Source organism: Notechis scutatus, chromosome 1, assembly GCF_049901735.1.
Source record: "Notechis scutatus isolate UNSWTSFEM ecotype Mainland chromosome 1, rNotScu1.2, whole genome shotgun sequence".
NCBI lineage: Eukaryota > Metazoa > Chordata > Lepidosauria > Squamata > Elapidae > Notechis > Notechis scutatus.
In genome coordinates, this window is record NC_142009.1 from 189,202,014 (window position 1) to 189,219,828 (window position 17,815).

General features: G+C 35.4%; 1 protein-coding gene across 3 annotated transcripts in view; it reads right to left on the reverse strand.

Moving 5' to 3' along the window:
- MAP3K20 (mitogen-activated protein kinase kinase kinase 20) overlaps window positions 1–17,815 on the reverse strand; it is a 115,450-nt gene that overhangs the window by 55,624 nt on the left and 42,011 nt on the right. For all 3 annotated transcript variants that reach the window (XM_026677699.2, XM_087949708.1, XM_087949709.1), the window contains exons 4-8: window positions 13,490–13,591; window positions 10,442–10,507; window positions 8,058–8,086; window positions 7,822–7,959; window positions 3,765–3,851 (exon numbers count right to left, since the gene is read on the reverse strand). In XM_026677699.2, coding sequence (XP_026533484.1) covers window positions 3,765–3,851; window positions 7,822–7,959; window positions 8,058–8,086; window positions 10,442–10,507; window positions 13,490–13,591 — 422 coding nt within the window. The remainder of the gene's footprint in view (window positions 1–3,764; window positions 3,852–7,821; window positions 7,960–8,057; window positions 8,087–10,441; window positions 10,508–13,489; window positions 13,592–17,815) is intronic.

Below are 17,815 nucleotides of genomic sequence, written 5' to 3' on the forward strand. Positions count from 1 at the left end.
GCTTTGAGAGTACAATGAGTCAGCTCCTTAAAGTAGCAGCATCTTTAAATGGCTTCTGCAAAGACTGAAAACAGCAGCCCGCTTTAATGAAGAATAAGATGCCATGTTCACATAAGTTCCAAAGAGCTTCTCTGAATCATTTTCAAAGAATGCATAGCCCTATTCATTATTTAAAACAAGTGTTAAATGATGTTAAGAGGTCTTGTGATCTACATCCTACTTAAAATAATCATTCAAATTTAAATATGTTATAGTAATTATCATGTCAAGTTAACCATAAAGCATTCTAGCATTTTAATGATGAATTAATGTCATAAAAATCCAGTTTATACTGGCCAACAGAATATAAGATTAGGAAAGACTATGATGAAAAAAAGGCAAGTACTAACCAAAAAATGGATGATAAATAACAAAATAACAGAATCTGTTTATTGGAGATAAATCCCCAACTCCCTATCAGAATCCTAAACAGCCTGCTGTAAAAAAAGTATTTATAAGTGACATATTTTATCATTCATACTTCAAAAATATTCAGAAAAACTTTTAATATTTTGAAGATGCTAGACATCTTATTAACAGTAAACATTTAAATCTAAAATATTTAACAGTACTTATCTATTTACTCAATTTCTATTGGAGTAAGGAGAAATGCAACTTGTTATTTAAAACTAAACCTTAACAGGAATATATTAGTGTGTTAATTACAGTTTTCTGATAACAAGAATATCTGCATATTTGTTACTATGCTATTGATAATAAAGGAAATGGCACGATAAAAAGAATAATGGTATCGCTCCTGCTGATAGAAAAAGATAACTGTTAATATCCTCATCTATAGCAAGACAGGAAAAATTACAGCTAATTCTGTGGATTAACGGATATAATTATAAAAAGCAGTTATATCTGAGTTTCTCACAACTCTGCTTAGTGGTTAAAATGACACTTTTCAAATAGGCACATAGAGTAAGTTAAATAAAATATATCACTATATGAGTATATATACTAGGACTTGCAAAACCTTATAGCTGTTGTGCTCCAAACAGGTGTTAGTTTAAAAAACAAAACCAAGATGATTTGCTAAGAAAATGAAAAACAGGAAAGAAAGTAGTCATGTAATCTGATTAGAAATCCTTAAATCATGAATATTATGAATGCAAAGAGCATACATATCAGAAGTTAAATCTTTTGGCATAAACAAAATAGCATTGACACTTGATATTCAAGTAGGTCATTTCCCTAAAAATATACCTGACAATCTAGCCATGGCATTTGTCTCTCACCCTCATAGTTCCAGGGATGGAAAATGAGTTATTAAACTCATTGCTTACATATATCTTGCTGGAATAGAATGTTATTCATCGGCTAGACCCTCAAGACAGTCATATTCTAATAAAAGTCGCATGTCTTAATAATGTGATATTAATTTTATTTGATATTAAATAAAATCTCCTTTAACAGAATTTATACCTCTAATAAAGTACATGAGATTATCAAAGAAACAATAATAAAAGATATAAGCGTGGTATAGGAGATGTAATTCTCTACTCAGGAATAACTCTTACCCAGTACTATACCGTGCAACTTAAATATGAGTAGCACCTGCAAACTTAAATATGAGTAGCACCTGCAAAATAAGTCTCTCGATTTAAAAGCTAGTATAATTTAAATGGACACATACAGAATCAAAACTATTTGTTCAAATCTCTGACTATGAATTTCATCTGGACTCTATGTCTTTGACAGAATAGAGGTCTCTATAGACAGTCTTACGTATCTTTCAGATTCTTCTGCACTTTTTTGGAATAAGGGTTTACTTCCATTGTCTTTAAGTATCTTATGGGTTACATCTGCACTAAGTTTCCAAAGAATAGAATTCTCCCAAGGACTAAATATGAGATTCATTGTTTTTCCTTACAGTGTAAATTCAATGCAATTATTATAAGGTGGTGGAGTCAATATGTCATGTTATAAGTCATGTTTTAGGCCCATTAAAATCTGTGGGACAAGTTAATTATACTGAATTTAGGTCCCATTGATTTCAATGGGAGACTAAAGCATGACTAACTTACTTAGAATTGAACACATATTTTGCAGAGTGACAATTCACTGGGAGGCTAGTGCCTCAGACATTCAACCACTTTATTAGGGATTATTTTAAGGTCACAAAGAATATATACTGTAGATATTTCAGTTTTTTGCAAGAGGAAAAACTGAAATCTTTTTTAAAAAAGCATATACAATATAATAACTTTTTGCTATGATACTATTTCTATATTTACTGTATTATTCAACTGAACCTATGAGCACTTCAATTGTAGTCACTACTATTCCTCTTAATGTTTTTGACTTTTTCAAAAAATTGATGACCAACTAATATGCTTAATTTGGGTTGGATTGTACCCAGTTTAAGGAAACTAACATGAAGTGGCAGAACTGACCTAGTATTTATACATTTGTTACATACCAAAATTGTGTATCCAACTATAAGATCAGAGCATTGATCTAGATGGAGAAGTTCCTTACTTAATGCTTGTCTGCTGGATGGGATGAGGCTATTTTGATGAAATCGAATAAAACTTTCCTCATGTTTAAAAAATAAAAATGATACATGCTACATCTTATTATTTCAAGATTAAATTTGTAAGAATCAGATATAAATTTAGAATGAGTGACAGAACACCCAAACTAAATTGGTTATTCCACTTTGATTGACAGTTATCACAGGCCTTCTATACTTCAGAAAGAATATTTAAAAGTGAGAATGTCATGTTTTTCATTAATTCCTTCCTGTTTTTTTAAACATGATAATTAAATCTATTATATGTAAAGGTTTTAACAATATTTTAGGGAGCCAGCAATAAAACAAAGAAACCAAGAAGTCATATTACAGAAATTGCCTAAGTTATTTTATAATGGTACCCAACCTTCCAGCCAACTTAGACAGATGAGGAATCCTAAATGTTGTCTGCATGCAATAAAGCCGCCACGGTACATTTCTTCTTTAAAACGAAACTTCCTGTTCTTTGATACTAAAGAGACCATGTGCTCAAATATGCACTCCCATGTTCAACTATCTAAAAGCCTCAATTTGTAGCCAGAAGAAAAGCAACACTGGGGACACGTACAAAGGGTGTTTACGCCACTGAAGTCCTTTTGAAGTGGAAAGACACGGCATGAGGAGGCTTGCAACTATGGCATAGCCTTACCAGTTCCAGTGAGGAGCTCATCTTCAATGGACTGAGGAACGTGGGTGGCAAAACTGTAATTTTCTTCTTTTTAAACTATTTTTATCTTCTTTTATTTTTGAAATCCTCATCTAAGTGGCAGTTTCTTGTATTATAGTGACTCCTGCTGGGAGAGTTAAGTTGAAGTAGCTGAAGGTCTCTTACAGATAGATCAACTCCCGGCCAGTATAAAGATGTCCTAAATGCAGGAGATGGAGTTAAACTGTTCTCCTACCTTGGACGCAATGGCTTCTTTCATCCCTAAGAACAAACCCACAGGTTTTACAATTGAGACTGAGAAGCTAGTACAGTACTTGTATAATTTTTGATCTACAGCATCACGACGTGAAGCTGCAACAATTAGATGTAAAGGGTCCATTCATGAGGAATAACATCACTTTGACCCTTTGTGTTAGCTCCTACTGCTAATCTTTCCATACGCGTGAACTTACTTTCAATTTGAGGAAGATGAAAAAGTCTTTTGCAAAACCCAACACTGTTTTCTGATCTATGTACCTGAATGTAGAAACGTAGTCTTACCTCGTTTTTTTCCACTACAAGCCAAGCTACTTGTAATCCTTCCAAGCCTTTAAAGGGGACTTCCCTTGTTAGCATCTCCCAGAGAACCTGGAATGGAAAGAAAAAGAAAAAGGATTTTTTATTACTGTATTTTGTATTTTAAATATATTATTAAACCTTGATGCACTGTGATCTGTATCCAATTACTAGGCAATCATAGCCCATTAGCAGAAACCTGGATATATGTTTGTGCTTAAGAAAGTTATGCCAAGTCAACATTGAATATTTCTTATTTTTAATAATGAACACTTATTTAACAAATACTGAGAGAGAACCAGGGACTAGATTTTGTGAATATCCTTTTGTACCTCCAATGTTTGATGGTTGAGATAGTCAAAGAAATAGATTTCTTGTTTTCAACTAGAAATACTAGAAAATGTTTCTGGAATGTACTCTGACCTGTACTTTAAACTAGAGACCTTGGGTTTGTTTTTTCTGGAGGTAAGCTTAACATTTAAAAAATACTTGCCATAGCAAACAGATTTGTAAGCAACAAAATAACTTCCATCTTTACAGTACAGTACGGTATGACCTCAGCTAATTTTATTTGGTTGATATTTCACCATTATAACAAAAGATAATACAACTGGTTATCTCAAAGAGAGCAATAATCTCTTTTTTCCAGGCAAGTAGTCATATTTACAAAAGTAATTGCCTCTCTTGACTACATAAGGTAGACATATTTCTGTTGATCTGTGTTGGAAAATGTATTATTTAGCTAAAGTAAATATTTATATTTTTTATTTGATATTGATATTGATTTCCTATTGATATTTTTAACAAAATAATGACCTGGCTACGAATTCCAGAGATCAATATTCTCCACTAAGTATTTAAAATTCCTAACTTGTGGTTTAGTTGGGTCAATTACCTTTTTAAAAAGATAATTAATAACTTATTGCCAGATATTGTTGTCCATTTATATGATGGGGGGAACCCTTGATGTTGAGGCAGGTTTTCCATCACAGGAGGTACCACAGCATCTTAGGAGTTAAATAGACCTCATTAAGTCATAAAACTTCACACAACAATTCTTTAAAACAGGATACAGTAGTCCCTGTCTCCATTGTTATGTCCTCAACATAATATTTTTAAGTAATAAACTTTTATAAACTTTTATAAAGTTTATTACTTAAAAACATTATGCTGAGAACATAACAATGGAGACAGGAACTACTGTATCATACTTTAAAGAATTGTTGTGTAAAGTAAAAGGAAACAGAAAAACTCTTCTGTATTGTGATTATCTGGCCAGGCCGAGGAAGGACATTTCTCTTCATCAGCTTTATCCATTTTCTTCTGTCACACACATACAAAAATGTCCAGATTGACCAAGTGAGTTTACGTGTAACTATTATTTATCGCTTAGGTTTAGATATATATCCCACCTTGATTTTATACAGGTAACTCACAGCTACCTATTTTGCTGTAATGGGACGGAGAGAGCAGTTTTATAGTTATACAAATAATAATATGGGAATGTAATTGCAGTAGGACCATTATATCATTTCTGAAAGGGACAGCTATGATAGATCAAATAATGAAAACTATAGGTATCAAGTTACAAACTTGCTTCAACTTCAGCCACAGTAAAAAGTCATTTTTAAAAATCTCTATATGGTTCAAAAGGATATGTTTCTCAGAATTTTTGCTCAGCATAGCTGGAATGTCCCAGACCTTACTGTCACGCTCAATCACAGCTGCTAACTATAATTCATTAAGAAACATAGAGATTTTGCACAACTAAACAATAAGCAACAAACCTAACACTTGGGTTTAAAAGAAGTGCGCTCAATTAAAGATGTTTTCATCCCAAGAGATATATGTACATTATTACTCAGTGTCATGATACATTTTCAATTGCTTTTATCTCCAAACTTGAAGCCTGCTACGTTAAACATATGCTGTACACATTATATTTATTTACTAAATGTATTGGTCGCCCAACTCCAATGTATTCTGGAAGATATATATGTTGGTGGAAATTTTACTGGGCTTACATTTGAACTGTATAATTCTCAGATCAGGTAAAAGACCATGTTACCTTCTTCCTCCTATAAAGTTCCATGTCTAGGACATGTCTAAAACAGTAAGTTAGATGGTATTAAACATTATTTGGGGAGGCAAACAGATATTTATAATTAGATAGATTATAAATTTTAAATCTGAATTCAGTTTTGGGTCATTTTCATATAACAAAAGATTCTGACTAAAAGCATGTTTACTTTTTAAAACTTGATTTATTTCGGGAGACTGTGGCTTACTTCCACATAAAGGGATATGGAACTTGAGACACTCTATTCCAGCTTCATGAAATAATTTGTAAAGGCCGGAAAATTATAAATGGGTACAACAATCGCCTTTCCTCGTGTTCTTATGACTTCTTCATAAAAGACAAGTTCAACTTGACCAAGAAAGCCTGGACTTTTAGGTGGACATCATATTGCAGTGTAAAAATGCTTCATTGTACATTGTAAGCAATGTAATAGTTTAATGAATACAATCCATTCTGGCAGAAAAAAATAAATAAATAAAAGAAATGCTATGGATTCTGCCAACAGAACAGTATTTCTCAACATCTTCGTGGCTTACATTTGAAAAAGATTCTGCTCTTTGTTATCACAATTTCAGCTGTGTTTCAAATGATGAAAAACAGATGTCTGTGCAGCACAAAAGCCATTTGTTAGCGCTCTAGATTGTATTACTTGACCATTCAAAACTTTTATTTATGGATGAGATTGTTTTAAATCAAAAAGTGCCACATTTTTCATGGATTCATTATCTCTGGAACGCATTGTTAGTCTGCTTGATTAGAAGTTGAAAGCCTACAGGATAAAAAAAAATCTTGATAGAAATCAACAGTGAGGAGAATCAATACTAATGCACTTAAGTTTACTTGAACAGATTTCTAGGGTAGAATTTAAAATGTGCAGAAGTAAAAACACACATCTGACAGGGCTTTCTCCTCCTAAATTCCCTCTGAATCTACCCTCCCCTTCTAAAAATTGTGCTTTAGAATAAACAGATTTTGAGATCGCACAAAGGACTGGGAATTCGCTCTTTTTTGTCCCATTGAGAGTAACAAGGGAATGATTTAATTAGATTATTATTTATCTATAAACATTTAACTCTGAGCCAAACTGCAATTATTTCCAAATTTCATTCTCTCCCTAAATGTTTCAAACTCTTTTCACTATTTAAGATGCAGAACACCAAGCTGGGGGGAAAAAGATATTATAGGCTTTGAAATTGTGTGTATGTGCCTGAAACATACAACTGCTACTCAACTCCTTTATTTTAATCCTGGTGTGTCCAACCTGAGGCATATGTGTCCTTTGGACAGCTAGTAATGCCACCCAAAAGATTTTAAACATTTAACATTATTTATACATAGAAATACATTAACTATACTATACATTTTACATATGGACCAAGACAATTCCTCTTCACTCAATGCAGTCCAGGCAAGTCTAAAGGTTGGACGTGCCTGCTTTAACCAGTGATCACTATTTTATCCATAAGCCAATTTCTGAACTACTTCCTTTTACTGAAGTTAACTTCCCCCGCCCCAAAAAATTGCAAGCTGCAATTCTAGATATGCTTGTCTGGCAGTGAACCCATTAAGCGTCCTTTAGTTTTCTTCTGAATAGATTTACAGGTTTGACTGACTGTAAGTAGGCAACAATTAGTTCTCCTTGAAATCAGAAAAACTCAAGTTCTTCTTAACTGCTTTTAACACTGATTTTAAATTAATTAATTAACTAGTTAATATAAATTTCATGAGCAATTGTAAAAATGTTTTTAAAGAAACAAGGTACCACAAAATTAGAGAATGATGAAATCCAAAAAAATTATGTGTGGGTGGGTGATACATAAAACCCAATGAGTACCTCAGAAATAGAACTTGGTTTTTGTGCTTTCATATGTGTATGGACCATGAACATGAATTATATCCAGTTGTTTAAAGACCGATTTATATAAGATATTCAGAAGCGCGGACAGAAATATGTTTACTCACCACACCATATGAATATGTATCACATGTTTCTGATATTGGGAGACTCTGTATTACTTCTGGAGCCATCCAAGGAAAAGTACCAACCAGAGACATGTGTGTTGTATGGGAATGAAATCTTGAAGCCCCAAAATCACAAATCTGGGGGAGAAAATAGTGTTTAAAAAAGAAAAAAGAAACACAGCATGCCCAATTCAGCATAACAAATATTTTTTATAAAAAGACTGAAATATTCCTACCTTCAATACTCCATCACCAGCTATAACAACTGAATTTTTTTTTAAAAAAAAGAGAAAAGTATATTAATACTATGAAGAAACCATAGGCATTTCTTTAGAAAAAAACCTCCATATATTATAGGTTTATAGATACAGGCAGGACCAATTAAATTCTCTGGCTGACATGAATCAAAAACCAGATGGCTTTGTTATTGACTTGATTCTCTCTATGCAGAATCATGGCAGATAAATCACCAATAATGTCAAGTTAATGAGTTACAGCAATGGAGCTGAAAAATGTATTATTAACAATTACTGGGAAATAATTTAAAATTAAAGTCACGATTTATAATTCAGTCACATATATCTTTAAAATATGCAAAAAAGAATATCAGAGACAATTGTAAAATTTCCCAATCTTTTGAAACGAAAGGAATAAAAATACTAAAGGAAGTTCCCTTATCAGTGAGAATGGAGGCATATAATAATAAATCAATCAATATGAAAATAAAGGGGTTTAGAAAAAACTGAAATTTATGTAATAGTTATTTTTAGCACATTTAGCCAGTATAAAGATGATATGATATATGACATACAGTATACGGTATATGGTGTGTGTGTGTGTATGTGTGTGTATTTGTTTTCTGAGGTTTTCGCGGGTATTTGTATGTGGATCTTTGGTTATTCGGGTTTTCTCCCGCGTAAAACTGGAAGTAATTTACTCCGAGAAGCACAAACCCGAAGACACAAGCCTGAAGATGATGAATGAGACTTCATCGAAACGTCGCCTAGATACTTCCAATTTTACGTGGGAGAAAACCCGAATAACCAAAGATAGATAGATAGATAGATAGATAGATAGATAGATAGATACACACACACACACACACACACACACACACACACACACATGAAGCCGAAAGCACCAGCCTGAGGATGGCGAGTGGGACCTCGCCAAAACGTTGCCAAGATACTCTTAATCTTAGACGGGAAAAGACCCGAACACACCTCGACCTACATACCTGTACCCATGAAAATCTATGAATATATATATATATATATATATATATATATATATATATATATATATATATATATACACACACACACACACACACACACACACACACACACACACACGGTATTCAGCTTTGTTCGGGTATTTTCCCACGTCATTATAGTTGTACTTTTAAAGTTGTAGCAACGTTTCGGAAGAATCTCATCTGCCATCATCAGGCTTCTGTATTGTGTTCGTCTGTTGAAATGTTGCTACAACTTTAAAAGCACAACTATAATGACGTGGGAAAATACCCGAACAAAGCTGAATACCATACATGTAAGTACCCGCGAAAACTTAAAAAAACAAATATATATATATACACACATATATATATATATGAGATATTATTTCCTGATTTCTCAACAGAAGTATATTTGGTGTACAGTAGGAATGTCAAACTCATGTCATTACGGCAGTGTCACGTGATGTATCAGGAGTTTCCCCCCTTGCCTAAACCGGATGTGGGTGTGGGTGTGGCCAGCGCATAACACATCCAGCCTCTGGGCCAGGAGTTTGACAGGCCTGGTGTATATTAACAAAAATATGATCTCTTCAGGCAATAATTTTGAATTTCATTAAATACTGGTTTAAAACATTTTAAATGTTTCCTGAAAATGAAACTAAAATGTGCCAATGGCTAAGGAACTCTTTTTTTTTCCTACAGATTAAGCAGGCAGGTCAAACATGACCCTGAAAAGAGAAGAAACATTCCAAATTGTATTCTAGATTCTGCCTATCACCACCACCATATCAAACAGATACTGAAATTCTTTCACTACTTAAGCTATTTTTTTTTCTGTACACTTCTAAATTTAGGCCAATTTCTTTCACTATTATCCATTTTATATGCCATTTAAAAAATAAAACTACTAGAAAATATTTCAGAATTCTTTTTAATTTTTCTAATAGGGAAAGGGAAATGAAGAAAGACATAATTTTTATCTGAGCTTTCTCTAATCGCAAGGTTATAAGAGGAATAGCTGAACTCAATCAGAAATAATCAAGCAATTGGAATATCATCCTGCATGCAAAATCTCAAATGAGTAGGAGTTTTTAATTTTTTTAAAAAAAATGAGAATGCCGAAATGAAAATATCAGATTTAACTCTCAATCAGCAATATTCAATGCATACTAATTTGATACAGCGGCTACTGTAACCCCCTGTACCCTGGCTTTGATACTGTAGGCAGGACATGTTCTTTAAAATCCAGTGCAGCACTTTTATATTACTATATTACACCTATCAAAATGACTTGTGCACTGAATTCTGCTCTTTTCAGTACCAACTCTAAAACGTTATGTTTGCAGGAAAAATAAACAAAGTTGTAAATTTATGCTGAGTTACCATTCCGTGACTTCAGATCTCTATGGATTACTTTGATTGGAGCCTCCATATGCAAATAATGCATTCCTAAAAGTAGGAAAATGGGGAAAAAAAGAGTTTATAAAATTATTTTGCTACATTGGGACCAGCAAACATTAGTTGACATCTGTGGGTATAAGCACATCCTGTGCTTTTTATTGAGTATTGAAAAGTATTCAGCACTTTTTGTCAATGGCCAGGCTGCTGAAGTGCTCAAGTGTGGTTCTCACTGCATATATCACCAGGTTGACTTCCCACTGTGTGCTGCAGTTTCTGTATCTGAATCAGGGGTGGGATTCTACCAGTTCGCACCTATTCACTAGAACCGGTTGTTAACATTCTAAGCAGTTTGGAGAACTGGTTGTTAGAAAAAATTACTGGCCTACTCCTGTAAGGAAGGCAGGAAGGAAACGTACTGGTGTTGCTTACAGAAACTGCCTCTCCGTTAACCTTTATTACATTCTTGGCAGGACTAGACTCTGGAGTTTTTTCCCCTCCTTTGCTGGTACTTTGCTTGTGTGGAGTGACCATTCAAAGTTACAATGGCACTGAAAAAAGTAACTTATGACCATTTTTCACACTTACGATTGTTGCAGCATCCCCACAGTCATGAGAGGCCAGGCGAGGAGATGCGTGCCTCGATGTGAGTGATATTGAGTTGGCCACACTCAGCCAATAACATGACCACTAAGCCACGCCCACCACCTAAGCCAGGCCCACAGAACCGGTTGTTAAAACTTTTGAATCCCACCCCTGATCTTAATGTACATTATTAGAAATGTTAAACTTCCTAGGCATATCATTGTGTGTGTGTTTATGTGTGAGTAAGAGAGACAGAGACAGAAAAAGAAAGAGAAAGACAGAGAGAGAGACACAGACAGAGAGAGACAGAGAGAATGGAGTTTTCAATGAGCTGGTAGCCAGCATAGTTCCTCATACAATTACTATTGTACCTGAACTATGAGATGGATGGCAAATAAATTTGATGAACACATAGATAAATACATACATATTCCTCTATGCTGAGAACAATCTGCCTTTGAGAAATATTCCTCTGACCTCTAGAATGAGCACCCCAAGAGATATGATTGTCTCCCTCTCTGATGGCATTCTGGAGGACCTTAAGGACCTGGCCAGTCTCCCAGGTTTTAACTAGGGCAATTGGAGCCACTTGTAAGGTGTATGCATGTTCCTGTTGGCTACAATTACCATCTTGTTCATCTTTTAAAATTGGGATTATATATTGTTATTTGGCTTTATTCTGTTTACCACCCATAGCTGAACTGAGTTGGGCAGTGTCCAAGTCAAGTAAATCACCATCCTCATTACCATCATCATCTACACACCACAAAGTATAACTAACTTATAATGTAAACTCAATACAAACTATAAAAATGTGAACACTGGAAAAGTATTTCCTTTTTTTGTCTGCATGAAAAAAAACAAACCCACACGGGTTTTAAACACATAGGCAAAACTTGACATAGGAAAAATTGATTTTTTTTTAATTGGGAGAAAGATTGCTAAAGTGATGTATCTGGAATTAAGATCTAATAACTAATCTGAATATAAGTATAGAATACTTTAACTGAATTGTTATTTGTATTTCATATGTTTTGACTAGAAGTATGATCAAGCTTCTTGATATACAAGATATGTACCTTGTTCATCGGTATAAGTATTTCTTGTGTCTGTAGTGGGATTAAAACATTCACTTGCCTTCTACATATGAGGCATTTTTAAAGATACATATACATAATTGAAATACTCCAGTAACACCGAAAACTTCTAAAAATTGAACCCTTTGGACTCATAAGTCCAAGTGTTGTTTTAAGTTTCCACAAACTCATAAAAAGCATTTTCTTGAAATGCATTCTCACCAGTATGGATGCAAATTATTTTTATTAGAATTCCCAATCTCAATATTTCCTTTTTTGCATGCATAACATTTCTACCCTAGACTTTCTTAAGCAAGTCTGTGTGCATACTCATACACACCTAGAAAGCATTACGGTGAGGAAGCCTGTTGTTAAGAGATCATTGAACACAAGAATGCCACAACTAGGGAAAATCATACAGGGACATACATACAAATATGGATTAAAAAAGAAGCTTCAGGGAAATAGTAGCTAGAGAAATGTGTCTGCAGGGGGGGGAAAACCAAATTTTCTTTGCATGACATCATTCACATCTAAATACTAAGCAACTTCTTTGAAATCAGTATCAAAATGTCAGGAAATCCTTTTCCACTTGGATATGAATTGTATGGTCAATTCTTACACCAAAACAAAGTAGAAAATCTGCATACATTTCATTTACTTTCTATCTGCATAATTTTGACACTGACTTTTAAAACAACAGAGGAGATATGAAAACTCATGTTTATTTATTTATTTTCTAAATAAGGCAATCACTATTAAACAGAATAATCTTATATATACAATTATAGGTACATTATTAGTTCGTGAAATAGACACACACTGGAATGTTTGATCTGTTCTAAACAGAAATAACAATGTTTCTCCTACTTTAGTTGCCACCTGCTCCTACTGCCTCTTATTCTCACAAAATAAACTAATACAGAGGCCAAGTATTCCCAAATTCTCTCTAAACTTATATTCTTGAAGAAAGCTTATGGTATCTAGGAGATTCTCAGTCATCCAGGTCATGGTTGTCCTAAAGGTGGTTTCTTTCAAAAAGCAACTGGACTTTCTTGTTTTGCTTGAAAACATTTCGCTTCTCATCCAAGAAGCTTCTTCATGTTCACTGAACTGAAATGAAACATCTTCAAGCAAGACAAGAAATTCCAGTTGCCTTTTGAAAGAAAGCACCTTTGGAAAGCTAATTAGTAAGTCAAATAGGTTTTGGAAGATTTCATAGGATGGATAATTAAGGAACTATCTTTAGGCACTATGAGTAATTCAGATTAATGATTAAGAATAGATATTAACTCAATAGGAAATGGAACTAGCGCGGAGCTCTAATCTTTTATGAATTATTGCCCTTGCTCTGTCAGTGAATTTCACTTACCTTTAGCTATGTCCATTGCCCAGGTCATTATATGATCCATATCCATTTCTTCACTTCTGTTGCTATTAATATAGTCATACAACGACCCAGCAGAAGCATATTCTGTTACAAAAGAGCAAAAATACACTTAAATTGGCACATAAATGGATGCACAATAATTAGCCATCTTTGATTTTAAAAATTAGCAAATTTGATATTACCTACAATATCAAGTTGCAATAACAATTAGTCTGAACAATGTATCATCCAAATACATTAACTTTAAGAAAGTACAATATGATCAATGAATGAAAGTTTGTGAGGATTGTTTTGGGTTTTTGAGTAAATATTAACTCTTTGTGTGTCACTTTCGTCTGTCATCTTGTAGAAAGGATTTGTCACTGACAACTTCTGGATTGTTGTTGTTTTTTTTCCAGTCTAACCTAAGAGAAAATGACAGACTCAAAGTCATCCGGCTGGCTTCAGTGTCTAAAGGAAGTCTAGAAACCTGGATCTATCCACTTCTAGCCCAGCATCTTAACTATTACACCATTCTGGTTCTCAAATATTAGGCAAATTATTTTAATACAGAGATAATAAATATGAGAATAAAACATACAAAAATAAGATGTTTTTATTCCGATGGGATTGATATAAAGAATTTTAAGATAATATATTTAAATAAACACATAAATGAAATAACATTTAAATATATATTAAATAAACGCATCGATACAAATACCTCATTAAACAGCAAATGAACTAGTCAGCAAAAATTAAGAGGCTGTATAATCTCTTCCTAACATTATGAAATGGATATAAAGATGACTACACATATTTCTCATGGGTTACAAAATGCAAATAATCAGTCTTAACATTCTGGGTCAGATTGTGTGTACCATGGAAATAATTCCAATCCCATTAAATGTAAAGAAATTCATAAATAAATTTGATGAAACTAATCTAAATCATAATTATGCAGCCTATAGTTTTGCCCTGCATGTTATTAAAAGACGGGTGGCATCAGGGATGGGATCCGAACGGTATAACTACCAGTTCTGTTGTTATGTGTTGCGCACGCACGAGTCGCATGAGTGCAATTTACGACCTGCTGAGCTGCCCGGACACCTAAGCAGCACTGCGTGCAAGTGCACAGCAGTTGGAAAAGCCCTTGTTTCCTGCTTTTTCAACCGCAGCTGTGTCGCGCAAAGCAGCTGCGGTTGAAAACGCAGGAAATAAAGGTCAGGCAAGAGCCCTGGCAGGCAGGTGGGCCAAAACAGCAGCAAACACAGATCCGGTTCTATGGATGCTCTCTATTTGCTGTTCTTCAGAGCAACCGGTTCTACAGAAGTGGACAGAACCGGTAGAATCCCACCCCTGGGTGGCATGAATCATACACAGAGACACTATTCTTGATAACTTTGGGAACAACAATCAGAGATTACATCATCCTCATTTGCATGCATATACCACTTTGGACTAGTGGGTAAGGCACCAGGATAGAAGAGGGGAGACTGACTTCAAGCCCTGCCTTTGGCATGAAAGCCAGCTGAGTGAACAAAATGATATTAGCAAAAATATCTTGCATTAACCTATACATTATTTATTATTCTATAATCTATTATTTATTGATTGCTTATTGTATCCTATGACTATCATTATGTGTCGTACCTTATGATTCTCGACTCTTGATGAATGTATCTTTTCTTTTATGTATACTGAGAGTATTTACACCAAGACAAATTCCTTGTGTGTCCAATCACACTTGGTCAATAAAGAATTCTATTCCATTCTATTCTACAACTAAAATGTATTGAAATGAACAAACACAAGACAAAAACTTTTCAGTGTGACAAAAGGATGGCGTGAAGCAAATCCCTGAACATTAACCTATATTAACTACAGTTAAGTTCATTTCATTTTATGAAAGTGTACTTTCATTTACACTTTTATCCAAAATTCAACCATTTGGCCTGGGGGGAAGGGGGCGGGAATCCTTAGTTAAAAGAAATTTGCATCTGCTTTAAATTTACTGACCTTAGCAAATCCTTCAGGTTACCAAATAAGAGGGAGGCCTTGCAAATACTATGTTTCTTCAAGATAGACAGACAGCCTTTAAGTCAATGTTGACTCTAAGTGTAACTGCCTTAGCAAAATTTTCAAAGTGGTTTACCATAATCTTTTCCCCAGGTCTGAGAGAGGCAAGGTCCCCACAAGCTTAATTCATGCCAAAGGCAGGACTAGAACTCCCACTCTCCTGGTTTCTAGCATGGTGCCTTAGCCACTACACCAAAACGGCTCTTACGCTACATAGCTTACTTGGAAATAGAAATTCTAGCCAGGCAAACATTTAGAATACAACAATAAGCACATTTAAATATGTGAAATATATTCATATTAATATCTCAACACAGAGAGATACATGATCTGAAACAGAATCTTACATAGAATATACTGTATACGTTGCGTTGTTGTGGCCAAACAATACCAATCACTGGTACTTTCAAATCAGAGAAGACTAGCAGAATCAAGAATGGGAGGATGCATGACAGAAGAAGAAAAAGAAGACTTAAATATTTTTGCCTCCCACCAACATTGCTATTTAATCAAAAACAGAGTTTCTAACTGCTTCATAAAGGCTAAAGTATATGGAGGTTGGAAGAGCTCAGGTTTTTTAGTGGTTCCCACAGTGGGAAAGGTGATAGATCCTGCCAGGCTCAGGTCAATTTGTAAGTCTAGTCTGTTGACAGAAGAAGTGAGATTGAAGTATGTTTTCAGTTCATGAGAATAGCTCACTTGGCCATATCTCTAATAGTGGGATTCAAATTTTCTAACAACCGGTTCTGTGGGCATGGCTTAGTTGGTGGGTGTGGCTTGGTGGTCATGTTATTGGCTGGGCGTGGTCAACTCAATATCACTCACATTGAGGCACGCATCTCCTCACCTGGTGTCATGCCCCTGGTGGAGTCTGACTCTGAGGAAGAGGAGGAACAGCCAACAGGGAGTGGGAGTGTGGCTCCAGAGGTGGTGGAGGATGCTGGGGAAAGGCAGAGGCCTGCTGAGCAGTCAGAGGAGGATCCAGGCCCATCCCCTATCCATCCTAGGTCACACAGGGAGGAGAGGATCAGGGAAAAGCGAGGTCTACTCAAGAGGAGATTACCATGATCCTCCTCGTGGCTTGCAGGTGGGAGCTATGTATATAAGTTTGCAACTGCGCAGTTAGAATTGCTGAAGTCAATTAGTGTTCACTTTGAAAGAGGCTTATCTTTGCTGGCATTCTTCCCATGGACTTTTCTCAGTTATTTTCCTGGAGTTTATAATTAGTTATTTCGGCTTGCTTCAGAACTCTCATCAATGCGGGTTTTTTTGGTTCTGTTTGCCTCATTATTTACTTTTGTGACTTTAAACTGTGCCTAATAAAACAGTGAAGTTAAGCTGAAGGCTTTACCGGACTTTAATATATGTTTTGGGTTTGGGGTTATTTTGAGAGACTACGGGTCATGACATTTTGACTTCAGCCACCCCTTCAACTTATTTTTGCTTTTTGTGGGGTGACCATGGATCAGCTCAGAGCAGAGATTGCCCAGTTAACCCACAAGTGGCTCTTTTGACTGCACAGGTGGCACAAATGCAAGCTGCCCAGCCACGCCAAAAATGCCCAGTGGCAGTGCCAGATAAATTTGATGGTCCGCTGGCCCAATTTCCAGCATTTTGGGGGCAGTGCCAGCTTTACATGAGCCTTCGGCCTGAGGACTTTCCCACTGACTGGGATAAGGTGGGGATTTTGATTAGTTTGTTGTCAGGCTCTGCAGCACGTTGGGCGACGCCTCTGCTGACCCAGCCCAACCAGGTGTTGGACAATTACGCCGAGTTTTGCCGTCAGTTGCAGGCCATGTTTGAGGACCCTCATCCCTGAACTGATTGAGCGGCTTTGTCAAGCTAACATATTTACGAAGTTGGATTTGCGTGGGGCCTACAATCTGGTTCGCATTCGTGCAGGGAACGAGTGGAAAACAGCTTTCCAGATGAGGTACAGGCATTTTGAGTATACCGTGATGCCTTTTGGATTAACCAATGGCCCAGCTGTGTTCATGCATTTCATGCACGATGTTTTCCATGATTTGTTGGATCAATTCGTGGTCATTTATTTAGATGACATTTTGATTTACTCAGACTTCCTGCAGGAACATTGGTAGCATGTGCAGCTAGTGTTGCAATGTTTGCGTGATAACCACCTGTTTGCTAAACGTGAGAAGTGTCAGTTTGCATAAACCACGATTGACTTCTTGGGACATCGTATTTCACCTGTTGGGGTGGAAATGGACCCAGAAAAAAATCAATCGTTGC